This window comes from Prunus dulcis, chromosome 8, assembly GCF_902201215.1.
Source record: "Prunus dulcis chromosome 8, ALMONDv2, whole genome shotgun sequence".
Taxonomy (NCBI): Eukaryota; Viridiplantae; Streptophyta; class Magnoliopsida; order Rosales; family Rosaceae; genus Prunus; species Prunus dulcis.
The window spans coordinates 13,711,704-13,729,086 of NC_047657.1; the positions used below are offsets into that span (position 1 = coordinate 13,711,704).

General features: G+C 35.6%; 3 protein-coding genes across 3 annotated transcripts; all 3 read left to right on the forward strand.

The window, feature by feature from the left end:
- Positions 1-1,509: 1,509 nt before the first annotated feature.
- Positions 1,510-2,373, forward strand: LOC117638537 (E3 ubiquitin-protein ligase SINA-like 10). The gene has a single exon (XM_034373647.1). The coding sequence runs from the start codon at positions 1,510-1,512 to the stop codon at positions 2,371-2,373; it is 864 nt and encodes a 287-aa protein (XP_034229538.1).
- Positions 2,374-4,199: 1,826 nt separating this feature from the next.
- On the forward strand, positions 4,200-5,141 carry LOC117638538 (E3 ubiquitin-protein ligase SINA-like 7). Its single transcript, XM_034373648.1, has one exon. It carries the CDS (start codon positions 4,200-4,202, stop codon positions 5,139-5,141), a length of 942 nt encoding a protein of 313 aa, XP_034229539.1.
- A 699-nt stretch (positions 5,142-5,840) lies between these two features.
- On the forward strand, positions 5,841-6,917 carry LOC117638539 (E3 ubiquitin-protein ligase SINA-like 7). Its single transcript, XM_034373649.1, has one exon. The coding sequence runs from the start codon at positions 5,841-5,843 to the stop codon at positions 6,915-6,917; it is 1,077 nt and encodes a 358-aa protein (XP_034229540.1).
- The last annotated feature ends 10,466 nt before the right edge of the window (positions 6,918-17,383 follow it).

Below are 17,383 nucleotides of genomic sequence, written 5' to 3' on the forward strand. Positions count from 1 at the left end.
ACTGATTATAGTGCTTTTTGCTAAAGGCCACTATGCACCGACTATTTCCTTGGTCAGTGGTCTAAATTTGGGTTTCTAGGGGCTTGAAAAAAGTACTCTTTACATGTGTCAGTGTCAAACTGAAAAGTAATATATATATATATATATATATAAAGAAAAGGCACCACCAATATTTTTTAAACATTTTTCATTAACAAGCATTTTATACATGTGCCATTTCTAGGTGCTTGAATAGGGAACTTTTGAAGGGTTACATGTGGGAATTTGATACTTTGAAAAAAAAATTAACTCCATCCGAAATTCCAAATATCATATTAAGTTATTATATTTTTAAAAGCAAATGGAGCACATATGATGCATAAAGTTTTAAAAGAAAGAATGATAGTGGGGTTTCTGACTAAAAAAATATTAAAATAATATTTGACATCAAACTTTTTGATATGTTATTTTTGACATATCTCTTTCATCCTTCAAATCCATCTAGGATTTGACTACTCGGTTGGAGCAACTTTAACCTTCAATTTGTGTCATTTCATATCCATGTGACAATTTGACATATAGGTTGGAGATGTTCTTATGAAGTTAGATAACTCACCTTCAAAAAAAAAAAAAATTACCAACTTGCAAGTTGAAGAACTTAGAATTTTGATGAAAAAAGTCAAGATGTATTGGTTAGTTAGTTAAGCTTTATTTAACAAGTATAAAGTGTATTAGTGCTATAGCTAAAAAAATTAAGAAATACAGAAAACAATATTGTAATTTATCTCTATTTTTCTCCTCATACTTCTCTGAATATGTTGGTTAACATACAACTCTATACATGCCTTGTATTATTATTCACTGTTTGTTAGCACCAACTCAATCGATTTTTTTTTAATTTAAAAAAAAAAAAAAAACAGCCAGAGTTGTTTATTCGATTGGAGAGAGTGAGGGGAATGGCAAGATGAGAAGAACTAGTTGTCTCGTTTTATTTCATCCCTCGATACTGCTGTCGAGATTTGAATTCGAGACCTTGAACCACAATTAATATATACTTGGGTATGTGATCAGGTGTTGCTATATCATATGTCATGCAGAGACTAAGCGTGATGGCATTGCCCACTGAATTTGAGATAATGGGAAGGCACAGTAATGGTGGCGGGTACTTGACTTGAACAGAAAATATATTTCTCCCTGAAATCATGGTATTTGCAATGCCCTAAGCATTCGGCACAGTGCCACATGGGCCATTAAATTTGAATTTGATGTTTGCATTTTAAATCCCCTTGGAGAAAAAGGGTTTAGATATTCTAGGACTTTTCGTTTACCGAAATATTTGATTCTTGGCTTCCCCCAAAAAAAAACACAAAGAATAATAAGCAAAAGAGAGGGAAGGTTAAGAGTCTCTATTATGATTGATACCCTACCAGTTTGCGGCCTATATATAACGCTGTATGCCTTGTGTGATTCATTGTTTGTTATCATTAATTAAATCGAAATAAATTCTTTTTGAAAAGAGTGAGGAGGGGAATGGCAAGCTACTCGTCCAGCAATGATGAACCACGAGTTTTCTCCAGGTCCGGTACTCTCAAAAGAGCTCGCCGGATACCTAATGAACAAGATGGCTCTCACTCTCATATTGTCGTAACCCTAACTGACCCAGAAGTATTTGATTGCCCTATTTGCTTTGAACCCTTGACCATCCCTGTCTACCAATGTGACCAAAATGGCCACATAGCTTGCTCCTCCTGCTGCACAAAAATTAACAACAGATGTCCCTCTTGTTCTGGGTCCATTGGATGCTGTCGTTGCCGCGCAATCGAGAAGGCTCTTGAAACGATCACAATATCGTGCCAGAACATTCAGTATGGATGCAAAGAATCTGTGGCTTACCATAAAAAAGGTGAACATCAAAAGGCATGTGTGTATTCACCTTGCTCTTGCCCCCTTCTATATTGCAACTTTGTCTCTTCAGCCGAGCAGCTATACAAACACTTCAGCAGTAGACATGTGAGTTCTGCAACACAATTCAGGTTTGGCAACAGTGTTCCTGTTTCATTAAATGCCAGTGACGACTTTCTTGTTCTTCAAGAAAAAAATAAGGGTACATTATTTATCCTCAAGAACCATCATGTTGAACATCTAGGAAATGCAGTGACAATTAGTTGTATACAACCCAGCTTCATGAGGCGGTACTTGTATGACCTTGATGTGAAAGCCAAGGGAAATTCTCTCAGTTCGGAGTTTTTCACATTGAGCATTCCAAGCCGGCAGGTTATTGATGATAGCCCTCCTACAACATGGTGTCTTTTAATTCCTAGTGGCTTTATCAGTCCTGGTGACCAGCTCAAGATGCAATTTTGCATATGGCCTAAAGATGCCGTCACTAGCTAGGCTATGGTGTTTTAGCTTGGACAAGATTGCTTGGTACTCAATATCAATTTTCAGCATCAGCCTTGTGAACTTTTCTTGTTCTTTTCAAAGTTATTAGTTGATTATGTTTTTATACATTTTGAGTTAATATGTTTTTACTTATTCGTACCAAATGGAAGAACTTGGAATTAGGAAAAAAATTTGAAGTCATGGTTCGCCTTAATGCATATTTACTGGCTTGGACTCAACTCAATATATTTTTTTACGAAACTTTTATATCTCTCGTGCATTTTGTTGTTAATTAATGATTCCTGATCTGAATGTTTTCATATTCTCAACTAAATTACACTTAAATTATAGTAAGGGTTATTTCCACTAATGGTCCTTGATGTATATGAAATTATCATCTTTGGTTTTAAAGGTTTTTTTTTTGTGATATCATGTCGTCAAGATTACTCCTGTACATCAAGTTCAGTCCTTCCATTATAAGTCTTATCAAAAAGTTCGTTGATGTGACATGTACGTTACGTTTATATTTTTCTAATAGTTTAAAACTTCAAATCCATTTTTGAAAAATTAAAATTAAAATTAAAAGTGCGTGACCTATCTCTTCCAATTACTTGGTAAGCCCAACCATTAACACACAAAAGGTCGAGAGCCCAAACCAAAACCAAAACCGAACATGAAGCACAATTCTAGGGGAAAACAATTTACAAGTTCGATTGATTTTGAAGCTATCTAGGTTTTTCAAAATGGTTGTAAGCATGAGTTCATCGAATACATATTGAACAATGATCCTACGTGAATGGAGTTTATTGATTTCTGGCACAACGGATGTTAATGGTTTCTTGATTTAGGCATCCCTTTTCCATGTAGATTACCAATTACAAGTTATTACCACTCACCCAAATTCAGTGACAAATTTTCTTTGGAAGAAAAAATTAAAATCAGTGACAAATTCCTCGGTTCGGAGATTGAATGTGACACCAACTATATCCCAGAAAGAAACCATTGTTTCTCCAACTTTCTCTTCTTGAAATAGGGGGATTTAATTTTAGAAATATTATAATCGTAATCATGAGATAATATCATATTATCTTCTCTTTTGTTTTTAAATACTAAATCATTATCTATCTATCTATCTCGAGAATTCCGATTATATACCCTTAGAGCATCCACAATGAACTCCTTAAACCACCTTAGATAAAATTTAGAGAGGAAGTAAGAAAACCACCTCCAACCATGCTCCCTATCCAGCTCTTAAAATAGAGAGACCTCGAGGAGCTCCTAATCTAAGGAGAGAGAATGAACTCCTAATGGTTTCTTATAATTTAATGCTACCCTATTTAATGAATATTTTAAAACATTTAATCAATATTGTCTATTTTTATATTATTTTTTCATAGAGACGGACCATTTATGTTGAATTAAAATATAATTCTAGTATTTATGACTCCCTAATCTAGAGAGTATAATTGAAGTTGAAATTTTATGGAGAGCTCCTAAAATAACTTTTGTGTGTGTTTTAGCTAAATTTTAATTAAAAAATAGAGAGCATGATTGTAGATGCTCTTATAACATCTAATAAATTGAATAATGCTCTTTGAAATGGAGGGCAATATAATAATTATATGACAAGTTTAATAGAAAAAGAGTTCACATATTCTAGGACTTTCGGTATCAACAAGTCTTGATTATTATTGTCATTCCCCTAAAATAAATCATGCACTTTATCTTCTTCCAATGGAGGCCTATATATATAACGGTATTATCAGCTTCTTCGAGAGAAAGTAAAAAGAAAGAACAACCAGTCTTGTTTTTTAATTGGATTCGAGAGAGTGAGGGGAATGGCAAGATCATCGTCCAATGGAGACTCAGATGAAACCATCAGGTCGAGGAGCAAGAGAGCTCGTGAAGATGAAAGAGACTTTAACTTCGATGCTCTTATTGGAGCAGAAGAGGAAGAGGAAGAGGAAGAGCCAAATAATGAACCACAAGTACATGAACAGCAGGAAGGGTCTCATGTTGTCGTAACCCTAACCGATCCAGAATTATTTGATTGCCCTATTTGCTATGAACCCTTGACCATCCCTGTCTACCAATGTGACCAAAATGGCCACATAGCTTGCTCCTCCTGCCGCACCAAAATTAACAACAATTGTCCCTCCTGTTCTAGGTTCAACGGGCTCAATCGTTGCCCAGCAATCGAGAAGGCTCTCGAATCAATCACAACATCCTGCCAAAACTTGCAGTATGGATGCAAAAAATCTTTGACTTTCGATAAGAAAGGTCCACATCAAAAGGCATGCGTGTATTCACCTTGCTCTTGCCCCCGTTTATATTGCAACTTTGTCTCTTCAGCCAAGCAGGTATACCGACACTTCACAAGTAGCCATGAGATTTCCGCAGCAACACGATTCAAGGTCAACAACAGTTTTCCTGTTTTACTAAATGCCGGCAACAACTTTCATGTTCTTCAAGAAAAAAATGATGGTACATTATTTATCCTCAAGAACCATTATGTTGAAGGTCTAGGAAATTTAGTGACAATTAGTTGTATACAACCTGTCTTCATGAGGGGCTTCTTCTATGAGCTTGTTACGAAAGCGAAGGAAGATTCTCTCAGATTGAACTCTTTCACAAGGAGCACTCCAAGCCGGCAGGTACTTGATGACGGCCCTCCTAAAACCGGGGTTCTTTTAATCCCATGTGATTTTATCAATTCTGATGGACAGCTCAAGATGGATATCTGCATATGGCCTAAACTTTCCAGTATTCTACGAAATTAGCCATGTTTCTTAACATAAGTTGCAGGATATGCACGGGACAGGATTGTTTGGTACCGGATACAAGGCATAGCCTTGTAGACCAAGTTGAAACTTTGAGACTGATCTACAAGAATCTCCAACCCCTCACACACACATTCACCACTTTAGCGGCTGCACACTGCAAGTTTGGAAAACATTGAATTTCATAACATTGCTTGGAATTAAGAGAATCAACATATACAAGTTTCTTTCTATAAATATTTTTTATATATGCGTTAATTAGATGTTCATAATGAAGGATGCGTATTTACTAGCTTGATGTCCTGCAAAAATGGCATTTGCATGCCCTAGCCAAAATGTGACATGAGCCATTAAATTTGAATCTGATGGTTTGCATTTGAAATCTCCCTTGGAGAAAGGGATTTAAATATATTGTCTAGGACTTTTCGTATTCTTGAAAATAGTTTATATATTCCACGACGTTTCGTTTATCGAAATCTTGATTCTTGGCTTCCCAAAAAAACAGAAAAAAAAAAAGGATCTTGCACATGAGGCCTGTGTATGATTGAAAAAGGAATCAACTCTGTGTTATGAATCATGATTGATATTCTTCCAATTGAGGCTTGTATATAACGCTATATAGCCTTGCATTATTCTTGTTTAGTATCAACTCAATTGAGAGAAAATTTCCATCTGAAAACGACAAAACAAGAGAGAGGAATGGCAAGGTCCCCGTCCAGTGATGATGATCATGACATGGCCCGTTGCTTTAGGATCCGGCCTGCATTGTTAGGTGGAGATTCAGATGAACAAGTTAACACCAGGCCCATGCATAAGAGAGCTCGACTGAATCCTCGACCTCAGGCATCCAACTTAATGGATGAGGAAGAGGTGGAACAAGAAGAGGAAAGTGGTCAATCTGAAGAAGAAGAAGTAGAAGTTGGCGGAGAAAGTGAAGAAGAAGTTGGCGGAGAAAGTGAAGAAGAAAGAGACGACAATGATCATATCAAAGATGAAGATCAGGATGGGTCTCACTCTCATGTGGTCATAACCCTAACCGACCCAGAAGTATTTGATTGCCCTATTTGCTTTGAACCCTTGACAATCCCTGTCTACCAATGTGACCAAAATGGGCACATAGCTTGCTCCTCCTGCTGCACAAAAATCAACAACAAATGTCCCTCCTGTTCTGGGTCTGTTGGATTCAATCGTTGCCGTGCCATCGAGAAAGCTCTTGAATCTATCACAATATCGTGCCAAAACATTCATTATGGGTGCAAAGCATCTGTGGCTTTCCATAAAAAAGGTGAACATCAAAAGGCATGTGTGTATTCACCTTGCTCTTGCCCCCATTTATCTTGCAACCTTGTCTCTTCAGCTGAGCAGCTATACCAACACTTCAGCAGTAGCCATGTGAATTCTGCAACACAATTCAGGTACTACGACAGTATTGCTGTATCATTAAATGCCAGTGACAAATTTCTTGTTCTTCAAGAGAAAAATAATGGTACATTATTTATCCTCAAGAACCATCGTGTTGAAAATCTAGGAAGTGCAATGACAATTACGTGTGTACAACCTGGCTTCATGGAGGGCTTCTTCTTTGAGCTTTATGCGAAAACCGAGAAAAATTATCTCATATTACAGAGTTTCACAATGAACACTCCAAGCCTGCATCTTATTGATGATAGCCCTCCTAGAACCGGGTTTCTTTTAATTCCTTGTGGGTTTATCAGTCCTGGTGGCCAGCTTAAGATGGAATTTTGCATATGGCCGAAAGGTATCCTTCCTATGTAGGGTATGGTGTTTTGGCATGGGACAAGATTGTTCGGTACTCAATTTCAATTTTTCGCATCTCGCCTTGTTCTTCTTCTTCTCGTTATTAGTTGGTTCTGTTTTTATACATTTTGAGTGAATATGTTTTGCTTCTTCCTGCCAACTTGAAGAACTTAGAATTTTGATTCGGGTTGAAATTTGTAATGAATGATGCGTATTTGTTTACCTAACATTTTTGTATGCATGTATCTTGCATTTTGGAGTTAATTTCCCGAGGATTTCTTTCCTCCCAATGTAACTGTAAAAAAGAAGAAGGTTTTGTTGCACCTTCATATTCCAAGACCATTGCCTTAAAGTGTATCCCCCTTGCTTACAGTTCTAATCTTAGAAGCTATGTTTTAAAACATTTCATGAAGAAATTTTGATTTAATCCAAGGTAGTAAGCATCCTTGATGATGTAAATCTTTACTGAATCTTGGCTTAATTATCTCAATTTATTCTTTCGAAATATTAATCAATAAATACAGGTTGCATAGTTAGTACGTATTTGTAGAAATTAAGGGGGGGGGGGGAAACAATTTCGATTGATTTTGAAGCGAATTGGCTGTATCAAAATGGTTGTAAACATGAGTTCATCAAATACATATTGAACAGTGATACTACATGAATGGGGTTTGAATTCCTTGGCTTCTGGCACAACAGACGCTAATGGTTTCTTCTTGAGAGTTTTATTTCTCATGGGCTACCTTCTTTTCCGGTTTATTTTTTATATAAGCATTATAATAAAGTCATTATTTTTCTTTGATTAATAAATCATTTTCTATGTATACACTATTATTAAAAACTTGACCCCAAAAAAAAAAAAAAAAACACTATTATTAAAAAAAGGTCCTCGAGCATGGAATTCCGTTAACACCCTTTTGACATTAAATAAAAGAAAATACTATGTAAGTAGGAGCTCCTACATTCCTGCCAATAACAGTGTGACATGTGTGCATAAGTTTTTTTTTGTGCGTTTTTGATAATTATTTTTGTATAAGTGCAAAACTGTGCAATGACCGATTTGGGGAGACCGGAGGCTTGGAAGAAAGTAACAGCTTCGTTGCCACTAGTCCAGCCATCGCGGTCCAAATCGGCTCGTCGGAAATCCATCGAAGAGATCCACATTAGCTGATTGGTTTTGCACCGACGCCATCATCATCGTCGAATTGTGATCCGTCAAGATCAGACTTTTTAAATATTCGAATATATTTAAAGAGTATAGCCACTCGACTATAATTTTTAAATATAATATTTGTATATATTAAAAGAGTATAGCAACATTACTACTACATTTTACACTTTGCGCGACGAAGAGAATTTCGTCGCCCAAAATACATAGTAGTCGCACAAATTTTAACGCGACAAAAACTTCGTCGCGCAAAGATTGTGAAGAAAGACTTTGCGCGACCAAGTTTTTCATTGGTCGCGCAAAGTGACTTCGCGCGACGAAAAAATATTGGTCACGCAAAGTAACTTTGCGCGACGAAATAATTGGGCGCGCAAAAACACATTGGTCGTGCAAAGGTTTGCGCGACGAAAAAATATTGGTCGCGCAAAGTCTCAAAAAAATTTATAAAAAATAAAAAATTTCCGCGTTTCATTTTTGGTACCCGCCCACATTTTTAGAGTTTTGCGCGACGAAAACTAACGTCGCGCAAATATTTGCGCGACGAAATATTTTTTGTGTTTTAAATTTTTTTAATTAAAATAAACTAATTTAATAGTTTGCGGTACAAAATATTTTGTCGCGCAAGGTTTTTGACTTTTTGTTTTATTATTTCTTTAATATTAATTTATTCAAAATTTTACTTTTTAAATGTAATTTAATTGTATGATTTTTTTTAAATCACTTTAATTTAAATTGATATTAATTTAATTATATTAATTTTTTCAAATTTTTACTTTTTAAATTTAATTTAATTGTAAGATTTTTCTTAATTACTTTAATTTAAATTGACATATTCAAAATAAAATTACATATGAAAAATAGTGATCAAATTATTCAATAAATATTTATATATATATAATATTCAAAATGTACACATGAATTAACAAAGTTCAATAATAAAATCCTAATACAAGCATATTGTGGTGGTAGTGGCGGATAATATGTTTTGATAGCTTCCTAATCCTCAACTTTAGCCATCAAAGTCTCGATGATTACCTACAAAAAAAACAAATATGGTCAAATAACAACAACAACAAAAAAAAAGAATACATAATCTCCCCTAAAATTGTTATACCACAAATCCAACCCAAACTCCAATCTCTCCCCTTTACTCAACCCCAAACCCCACACAAACTCAAAACTAACTCCAAAAACACATATTAATGAAAAAAAATTTAAAATTTGGGGAGAATATACCTTTTGGCAAGATTGAGAGTGAGTGAGAATGAGAGGGAGAAGTGAGTGTGAGAGAATTAGATAAGATAGTGATAGAGAGATGAGAGAGTGAGAGATAGTGAAAAGATAGATGAGAGAGTGAGTGAGAGTGAGAGATAGTGAAGAGAGAGATGAGAGATTAAGTGAGAGGAGTGAGTGTGAGAGAAAGGGTGGGATTTGGGGAGAGGGAAAGAGAGAGGAGAGGTAAGAGTAGAGAAAGAAATTGAGAAAATGGTGGAGGAGTTATTTCGGTTTTTAAAATCGTATCACTTTGCGCGACGAAAATACGGTTGGTCGCGCAAAGTTTTGCGCGACGAAACATATTGGTCTCGCAAAGTTTTGCGCGACGAATATAGAAATATTGGTCGCGCAAAGTCTAAAAAAAATTATTTTTTGAAAAAAAAAATTCCCGCATCCCATTTTTGGTACCCGCCAAAATTTTTAAATTTTTGTGCGACGAAAAATACATATTGGTCGCGCAAAGTCTAAAACAATTATATAAAAAAATTCCCGCGTCCCATTTTTGGTACCCGCCCAAATTTTTGCGCGACGAAAAATATATATTGGTCGCGCAAAGTTTTGCGCGACGAATATAAGGAATATTGGTCGCGCAAAGTCTAAAAAAATTATTTTTTTAAAAAAAAATTCCCGCATCCCATTTTTGGTACCCGCCAAAATCTTTAAATTTTTGCCCGAGAAAAAATACATATTGGTCGCGCAAAGTCTAAAACAATTATATAAAAAAATTCCCGTGTCCCATTTTTGGTACCCGCCCAAATTTTTGCGCGACAAAAAATATTGGTCGCGCAAAGTCTAAAGTTTTTTTTTTTAATTTTAAAAACCCGCGTCCCATTTTTGGTACTCGCCCAAATTTTTTGAGTTTTGCACGACGAACTGTTGGTCGCGCAAACTTTTGAGAGACTAAAAATTGGTTCGTAGCACAATATTTATAAAAATAATTGTTATGAATAATAAAAAATAAAAATATTTTATTTTATGATTTAAAATATAATTAAGGTGAAAGCTACTTAATAAATGTATATACTATTCAATTTCTTAAGTGTTATATGTACAAAATAAATAAATTTAAAGCTACTTAATAAATAAATATATATATATACACACACACACACACACACACACACTTCAACGATCTAACCATAAGACTTGTTTGTATATACTTCAAGATCGTATACCCCAAAAATCACAAAAAACAAACATTCAGAGATCTAGTAACGGGACAAAACTTTTCGATAGTTATAAATGAAAAATCACGATTTAACGGTTATTTTAACTCCGATTTTGATGATTTTTTTACAGCTACACTCCTTGACCCTATATGAATACAATGACTGAATTTGAACTTCAATTTAAAACATTTGCACTAGTGGATACCACAAAATCTTATTTTATATTTAACGAAAGTATAAATAAACTCTTAATTGTTAGTGAATATATTATTTTGATGGCATATGCATTCTACGAAACTAGTTTCAACGATCCAACCGTCAAACTTGTTTTTTTATACTTCGAGATCATATAGCCAAAAATCGAAAAAAATAAACATTCATAGATCAAGTATCGGGACAAAACTTTTCGACGGTTATAAATGAAAAATCATGATTTAACGGTTATTTTAACTCCGATTTTGATGATTTTTTACAGCTACACTCCTTGACCCTATATGAATACAATGACTGAATTTGATCTTCAATTTAAAATATTTACACTAGTGGATACCACAAAATCTTATGTTATATTTAACGAAAATATAAATAAACTCTTAATTGTTAGTGAATATATTGTTTTGATGGCATACACATTCTACGAAACTAGTTTCAACGATCCAACCGTCAAACTTGTTTCAACAATCCAACCGTCAAACTTGTTTGTTTATACTTCGAGATCATATACGCCAAAAATCGGAAAAAATAAACATTCATTGATCAAGTAACGGGACAAAACTTTTCGATGGTTATAAATGAAAAATCATGATTTAATGGTTATTTTAACTCCGATTTTGATGATTTTTTTACAGCTACACTCCTTGACCCTATATGAATACAATGACTGAATTTGATCTTCAATTTAAAATATTTACACTAGTGGATACCACAAAATCTTATGTTATATTTAACGAAAGTATAAATAAACTCTTAATTGTTAGTGAATATATTGTTTTGATGGCATATGCATTCAAAAAAACTAGTTTCAACGATCCAACCATCAAACTTGTTTGTTTATACTTCGAGATCATATAGCCAAAAATCGGAAAAAATAAACATTCAGAGATCAAGTAAGGGGATAAAACTTTTCGACGGTTATAATGAAAAATCAAGATTTAACGGTTATTTTAACTCCGATTTTGATGATTTTTTACTGCTACACTCCTTGACCCGATATGAATAAAATGAAATAATTCGATCGTCAATTTAAAATATATATTTTCTAACAAAAACCCAATCCGAACAACAAGAATATATTTTTCTAATAAAAATCCGATCCGATCTAAAATAATAAATTTAAAGTTACTTAATAAATATATATACCGTTTAATTTCTTAAGTGTTATGCATACAAAATAAAAAAACAAAAATAAATTGGTTTAGGTGACAAAATGTTTGGATTACATCATGGAAAAAAATTTTAAAATTTTTATTTTATTTTATTTATTTTTATAAGGACTTTGCGCGACGAAGTTTACTTTTCGTCGCGCAAAGTCACTTTGAGCGACGAATTAATTTTCGTTGCGCAAAATTGGTTGCTCAAGACTTTGAGCGACGATGTATTGTCGTCGCGCAAAAGTTTGTCGCGAAGTGACTTTGTGATATTTTTCGTCGCGCAAAATTTGGTCGCGCAAGACTTTGAGCGACGAAGTTTCAAGTTTCGTCGCGCAAAGTGACTTTGAGCGACGAATAGTTTTTCGTCGCGCAAAATTTGGTCGTGCAAGGGGTTTTTTTTACTAGTGATTGCTATACGCTTTAAATTATAATATTCATATATATATATATATAGTATAGCCGCGCGGCTATACTCTTTAAATATCATTTTTTCAGAATGCGTGACAATTTTGTCAGCTTATTTTAGTGTTTAGGGCTAAAATACCACTTTAGCCCATTGAACTATAGTTATTTCTTCAATTATTTTATTTATATAAGCGATATTGGGGAATAAGTATTTAAATTCTTTCCAATACCTCCCATTTTAATGATTTCCAGCTATATTAGCCCATTTGGCTATAGTTACTTTTTAAATATATTAAAATTCATGAGAGTCAAAATTTCTGAAGTATTAAAAAATCTAAGTGTTACCAGCAGTTTCTAATCACAGAGACTATCTTGGACCTACGTAACCTCATTTATGGCATACCTTCATCTTCAAACTTATCCCAATCAGCAGCTCCTTCTTGGATGCCGGTTGCCAACCTTATATAAAAGCAAAGAAAAGTTTCAAACGGCCAAATTTAATATAACTACAAATATTGCAGCAGTGAAACTATAAAGACAAAAAAAATAAAAAAATAAAAAAATATGACACTCATGAAACCCTACAGACTTTGAATAAATTCAATCCATCCTATTACATGTTTTCTTTTTGACAAACAAATCAGAGAGATTTGCAAGACTACATAAGATTTCCAATCATTTCAGCAGTGAACGGAAATACGTCCTTATTGCCCAGATTTCTAGTAGTGAGGAATCGGTATTAGCACTCTAAAAAAATTATCATGCACTCTTCTTTTATTTTTATCATAGTTTCTGAACACGCACAATGAGACACTAGTATACGCCCTTATATTTCAAACCTCGATTAATATTCTCCAAGAATATGCAAACTAATAGTTATAGACATTTCTTGACAAATCAAGTTGATTTCTCTCAACATATGGATCAAGTTTCCTCCTTTTATTTCATCCCTCTATAATGTTGTTGAGATTTTAATTCGATCCCTTGAATTCCCACCACCTATAAAGAAGGGGTAGATGTCACAAGTGCTTAATGAAGCTCATTAATTATAAGCAGCTTTGGAGATATAGCTTTCCTAAACGTGTCATGCAGAGGCTAAGCGTGACTGCATTGTCCACTTTGACTTGAGATAATGGAAAGGCACTACTGGACTCAAATCTTAATAGTGGTGCTGTACCAAAGTTGGACTTCGATTAAAATGAACCCCAAACGTGCAATTGATCCACTAAGAAAACTATATGAGAACATGATAGTTCAGTCCACTGTGAGAGAAGTGCCCTGACAATGAGATTTGTTTATTTGAAATCCACCATATGCCTTGCAATGCAAAAGACCCATTTGCAGGTTTTAGATGCATGCCCATGAAATCCCAAATGAACTAACTTTAAAATAAAGGGGCATCTAGATTTTCATCCTTAGATAAGATGCTTTTTATTATTATTATTAAATCAAGTTTTAGGTACATATATTAGTTTGATTGCTTTCATATTCATCTATATATTACGATCGAGAACCGTCTTTATCAACCAGAGCGTATGAAAAAAAAAATAATCGTACACTATGTATGAATAAGATTATGTTTTTATTATTGTCTTACCCTACCGTGGTGTGACTTAACTTTTTAAGATTTACAATATACTTAAGTATTTTGTTGTCTATTTGAGCAAAATTTTCATGGGAGAATATTCGCAAGAAATTCCTTGTCCTTCGAGCTTCCTTCCCTCTTTTCTTCATCAATCCTATGAAAAAGACTAGAGCAAATAGACAATTTTCGATGCCTAAGTCAATTAAATAGAGAACCGGGTAGCTGAAGCCGTGGGGAGAGAGAGCCGAGAGAGAGAGAGAGAGAGAGAGAGAGAGAGAGAGAGAGAGAGAGAATTCAGCTAGGGTTTTTGAGTGGGAGTTTATGATTACCTCATGTGTGCTGTGGGTATTCTTACCCAAAAAGATGATAGGAATTGATCAAAGAGATTTTCTGGAAATTAGTTCTTTGATTTAGGGAGATAGTGTTATCTTAAATTAAGGATAATTCCCTAATTAAATAAGTGGTTGACCTAAAGAATATCTCTTTTTCCACGTGTCATCTTCTTATTGATTGCCGAAATATGTGTTCCCACATTGTCTCACAGTGGTGTCACTTTCATGTGGTCTACTGGCAATTTGGTATATATATTAGAAAATGCTACATATTTCCTCTACTAGTACTCGATTCTGAGTTGTGACTATTGTTGGAAGTTGGAACTAAAGCAAACATTTTCTTATTTAACCGCAGGCATCATGTGATGCCACAGCCATCTACTTACCATTTGAAGGGTTGCCAGTTGTTCTTAATACTATATATTAACAAATATCACATGCACACAAGATCATCTTGAATTCGATCGTATACGAATTCTTCACCATTCGTCTCTCTTTTAAGCCGGCATTTTGTAAGGACAAGCTCTATGATTTGGTATAGTGGGAAATTAGGTATTGTACGAGCTATAACTTTTTGTTAGATGAGAGAGAGAGAGAGAGAGAGAGAGAGAGAGAGAAGAAACAAACAAACAAACAAATATTGAAGAAATGGACATGGCGTCCTTCAATAAGACATATCAAAATTTGGATACATATATCTCCATTCTAGTGCAGCCACCACTAGCTCCAAATCAATGTACTTTAAGCATATCAAAGTTTGTTCCCTTGTTGATTTTCTTGTTAATTTTCTATTCTTAAAACTCACAGGTTCATAGCACTTTAAACTCTCTAGTGAAAACACATCACGGGTCACCATGAAAATCTGCAAATTAAACAGTGATCCAACATTGTTTGCTGGGCTATTGTCTTTATTTGGGTCCAATGTCGAATATAAACTATGTTCATCAACATTCCAACGGCACAAAAACAAATTTTTTTAAGAAAACGCCAAAAAGAAAAAAGGAACATAGAACATCTTGTCTTCTTTTTTTAACTTGAAAACTGAAATCAAGGGGCCCGTTTGATAATCATTTCAATTTTTATTTTTATTTTTAATTTTTTGTGTTATAGTATAGAGGAAAAAGAGGGAGAATGTAAGTGTACATGAGATTGACAAGGAAGATGAGAGGGGATGATGGGAGGGAGGAGTTACAAAAGTAAAAATTGAAATCTATTTGAAATTGTTTTCACTTTTGTTACTACCCCCTCCCATCCTCCCCTCTCATCATCTCTCACAATTTCATCATCACTCCCATTATCACTCTCATTTCCCTCTATACTCTAGTAAAAAACAAAATGAAAACTAAAAACTAAAATTGATTTGATCATCAAATGGCCCTTCAATTTTAGTTTTTAATTTTCAATTTTTGCACTAGAGAATAGAGGAAAAATAGAAAGAATGAAAGTGAGAATAGAAGATGGGATTGAGAGGGAACATGAGAGGGGAGGATGGGAGGGAGGAGTATCAAAAGTGAAAACAAAAACTAAAAATTGAAATCTATTTTAAATTGTTTTCACTTTAAAGGTTTTTTTTTTTTTTTTCACTTTTATTAGTCCTCCCTTCCATCCTCCTCTCTCATCCTCTCTTTCAATCTCATCCTAACTCCCATTCTCACTCTCATTTTCTTCTATACTCTAGCACGAAAAATGAAAACTAAAAACTAAAATTGAAATGGTTATCAAACGGGAATAGATACTTACAATGAACTAGAAGGTAATGACAAAAAATTTATGCTCTATTTTCCTCACTCTTTTTTTTACTCAATTACCAAAGCACAAAAATAAAAAGAAACAGTGCAAACGAACAAAATTTGAGTTTGAAGATCGTGAAAATCGCCATGTCACACCCCGGACCGGCTCCGCCGTAGCAGGATATTGTCCGCTTTGGGCCTGGCTACATTCTCACCAGCCCGCACGGTTTTGTTTCTGGGAGCTCACGAAGCAACTTCCCAGGGTGGTCACCCATCCTGGGATTGCTCCAGCCTCCAACTCGCTTAACTTCGGAGTTCCTACGAACCCGAAGCCAGTGAGCTCCCAAAAGGCCTCACGCTATGAGGATGCGAGGTGTGCCATATAAGGCACATCACCCCCTCTCCGTTTGGTCGATGTGGGATCTCACAATCCACCCCCCTTAAGGGATCCGACGTCCTCGTCGGCACACTCGCACCACACGGCAGAGTGGCTCTGATACCAAACTGTCACACCCCGGACCGGCTCACCAGCCCGTAGGGTTTTGTTTCTGGGAGCTCACGAAGCAACTTCCCAGGGTGGTCACCCATCCTGGGCTTGCTCCAGCCTCCAACTCGCTTAACTTTGGAGTTCCTACGAACCCAAAGCCAGTGAGCTCCCAAGAGGCCTCCCACTATATTGATGCGAGGTGTGCCATATAAGGCACATCACCCTCTCTCCGTTTGGTCGATGTGGGATCTCACAATCCACCCCCCTTAAGGGATCCAGCGTCCTCGTCGGCACACTCGCACCACACGGCAGAGTGGCTCTGATACCAACTGAAAGGACCCGCCCCGAATTTTTCCCAAAATCCGAGATGAATCCTTTGGGATTCCTGACATCACCGCGATGCCGGGCCCACTCACTAAAGACCGGGACTTTCTGCCGAAAATTCGGCAGTCTCCCCTATAAATTAGACATTTCCCAAAATTTCAACCTGCATAAAAACACATTTAATATCCCCAACTGGCAGCATGCACAATATAATTTCATGCAATTTACATAAATGGCCTTCGGCCTTCCAAAAATTCTCAACAAACTACCAAACACACTAACAAAACAATTCATGCCTCGAACAAGGCAACAATAAATTCAAATATAAATTTATGACTAATATTTAGTCTGCGGCTGCACCTAATAACCTTAGGCTGCCTACGTACCCTCCTTGAGGGATCAAGCCACACGTAGTTCTCTCTAATTCAAGTAATCTCCCCATACGCCGGTACTACCAACGCCACGTATGGGGCCTGTCAACACGCCGGATAACCTACGCCACGTGCGACCATACCATACTACCATAATATCTCCCCATACGCCGGTACAACCAACGCCACGTATGGGGTCTGTCTCAACGCCGGATAACCTACGCCACTTGAGACCTGAATATCATATCACATATCTCCCCATACGCCG